At 42.6% G+C, this 2,500-nt stretch overlaps 1 protein-coding gene and 1 long non-coding RNA gene across 2 annotated transcripts in view; one reads left to right on the top strand and one right to left on the bottom strand.

Annotated features, from left to right (window-relative positions):
- The window catches only part of LOC132116844 (betaine--homocysteine S-methyltransferase 1-like), a 4,261-nt gene extending 1,841 nt beyond the window's left edge, over positions 1 to 2,420 (top strand). The window contains exons 3-6 of the mRNA XM_059525708.1: positions 697 to 809; positions 900 to 1,091; positions 1,712 to 1,859; positions 2,232 to 2,420. Of these exons, the coding sequence (XP_059381691.1) occupies positions 697 to 809; positions 900 to 1,091; positions 1,712 to 1,859; positions 2,232 to 2,371 (593 nt within the window). The 3' untranslated portion in view covers positions 2,372 to 2,420. The remainder of the gene's footprint in view (positions 1 to 696; positions 810 to 899; positions 1,092 to 1,711; positions 1,860 to 2,231) is intronic.
- Positions 947 to 1,793, bottom strand: LOC132116845 (uncharacterized). Its single transcript, XR_009425707.1, has 2 exons — positions 1,674 to 1,793; positions 947 to 1,130 (listed from the first exon to the last, which is right to left on the bottom strand). It is a non-coding gene; the product is annotated as an uncharacterized LOC132116845 (long non-coding RNA).
- Positions 2,421 to 2,500: the final 80 nt, after the last annotated feature.

Raw genomic sequence — 2,500 nt, 5'->3', positions numbered from 1 at the left:
GAGAGGGATAAACTGTGAAGTCTGCTGTGTGTAAGATAAGGACTGGAATTTGAAAAGAGGACATTATGGAAGCAAAACAGATTTCAAAACTGACCAGTGCATGAGAAAGCAAAGATGTCTTGCATTAACCTTTCCTTTATTTCGCTATCAGTGTCCCTGCAGCACAGAAGCAGTCATCAGTGTCACAGGTTTATATCTGTAGAAATACACAACAATACACTGTATGAGTCACAATTATACATTTCTCTTTTATGACAGAAATCAGTAGAATATTAAGTAAAGATCATGTTCATAAAGATATTTAGTACATGTCCTACCATAAATATATCAAAACTTAATTTCTGATTAGTAATATGCATTGCTAAGAACTTCATTTAAACAACTTTAAAGATGATTTTCTCAATATTTAGATTTTTTTGCTCCCTCAGATTCCAGGATTTCATTTATTGTCTTCCGAACAAACCAGACATCACTGGAGAGATGATTTATTCAGCTTTCAGAGGATGCATAAACCTCAGTTTCAAAAAATATACTCTTTTGACTGGTTTTGTGCTCCAGGGTCACATATTCTATATTACTTGTTTGTACTTGAACATCTTAAAACTGTTAGATTCTTGGTTCGTGTCTGAGTGTTTCTTGGGCTCTCTGGTTGTCTTTATTTTGTAAGAAGGCACTGTGTTTGTCTCTCTCCGTCAGTGCGACAGCTGCACAGGGAATTCCTGCGGGCCGGGTCAAATGTCATGCAGACGTTCACTTTCTACGCCAGCGACGACAAACTGGAGAACAGAGGGAACAAGCTGACTTTCACTGTGAGTCTCTCTCTTTCACACGCACCGCTCACACAGAGCCCTAACCCTGATCACACAGCTCTGATCGAGGTGTTTGCTGACCGTCCGCAGGGCCAGCAGATCAACGAGGCCGCCTGTGATCTGGCCAGAGAAGTAGCCAATGAGGGCGATGCTCTGGTGGCGGGCGGAGTCTCTCAGACACCTTCCTACCTCAGCTGCAAGAGCGAAGACGAGGTCAAGAAGATCTTCAAGAAGCAGATCGACGTCTTCATCAAGAAGAACGTGGACTTCCTGATCGCCGAGGTGAGAACGTGCAGACACAACCCTCACGTGAGATCTCAACTAGAACACAGAGATGAACACAGGTAAGGTGAGAAGGTTGTGTGGATCGGAAGAATGCTCCATTAAAGACAATATCAGCTGATTAGACAGAAATGCTGACCTAAAATGTTAAATGTTTGACCTCTCTCTCTCTCTCAGATACATCAAATATTACCCTTTTTAAGATAGTATTTGCAGTAAAGAGTAAAGAAAATGTTATGCAAAACTAGTTTAATTAACTAGCAGCTGCCAAGAGTTATCAGTCTTACTCTTCCAATACAAACAATACCAACCTACCTATTCATAACTGAATTAAAAATGAGATGACTATCTTTTTTAGACTAGTCTAAACAGTTCTACATCCGGCCCCAGAGTTCTTTATTAAAAACACGTTCTCACTGGATCTAAGCAGATCTCACAGGTGACCGGTTTTGATCTGAAAACAGTGAGCTGTCACTGAAAGCTGAGGAGTCTGGATCTGTTCAGAACAGTTCTCTGGTGCTCACTCAGCTCAGGACTGGAGTTTGGTTATTGATGGATTGATTGATTGATTGACAGATTGACTGATTGATTGAGTGATTGAGTGATGGATTGATCTGCAGTACTTCGAGCACGTGGAGGAGGCTGAATGGGCCGTCCAGGTTCTGAAGGCAACAGGAAAGCCTGTAGCAGCCACCCTGTGTATTGGACCTGAAGGAGACATGCATGGAGTGACACCTGGAGAGTGTGCGGTCAGACTGGTCAAAGCAGGTGTGTCTCTCTCATACACACACACACACACACACAAGATTCTGTGTGAATTTCATGTAATTTTAATCTAGTAGTCAAAAATCTAGTTAGTCCTTTTTTTGGTAGCTGTTGAAAATAATACAACTTTTATACGATCTTGTCAGTAGTTTGCAGTAATTTAACATTTCATACTTAGTTTTTATGATTGTTTATTCTGTGAACACACTATTTACACTAAAAAATGACAAATTGTGTATGTGTTTCATCCTCCTGCTCACTGTGCACACTCCAGTAGTGCATAAGTGTGTGCTTTGAGACACTCCTCCTGACTTTGCAGCATCACATGCTCTCAGCAGCGGCTGGATCTCATCATGCTCTGTGTTTGTGCTCCAGGTGCTGATATCGTGGGTGTGAACTGTCACTTTGACCCCATGACCATGTGTGAAGACCGTGGCCATGATGAAGGCCGGCGTGGAGAAAGCTGGTCTGAAAGCGCATTATATGACGCAGCCGCTGGCCTATCACACACCTGACTGCAGCTGCCAGGGATTCATCGACCTGCCGGAGTTCCCCTTCGGTACACACACACACACATGCCTCCTCACAGTCCACTGACTCAGTTATTATGAGTGTGTGTTATGATCAGTAACTAGCGTGTGTAT

Source organism: Carassius carassius, chromosome 36 (genome assembly GCF_963082965.1).
Source record: "Carassius carassius chromosome 36, fCarCar2.1, whole genome shotgun sequence".
Lineage (NCBI taxonomy): Eukaryota > Metazoa > Chordata > Actinopteri > Cypriniformes > Cyprinidae > Carassius > Carassius carassius.
This window is presented reverse-complemented; position numbering and strand designations above follow the sequence as displayed.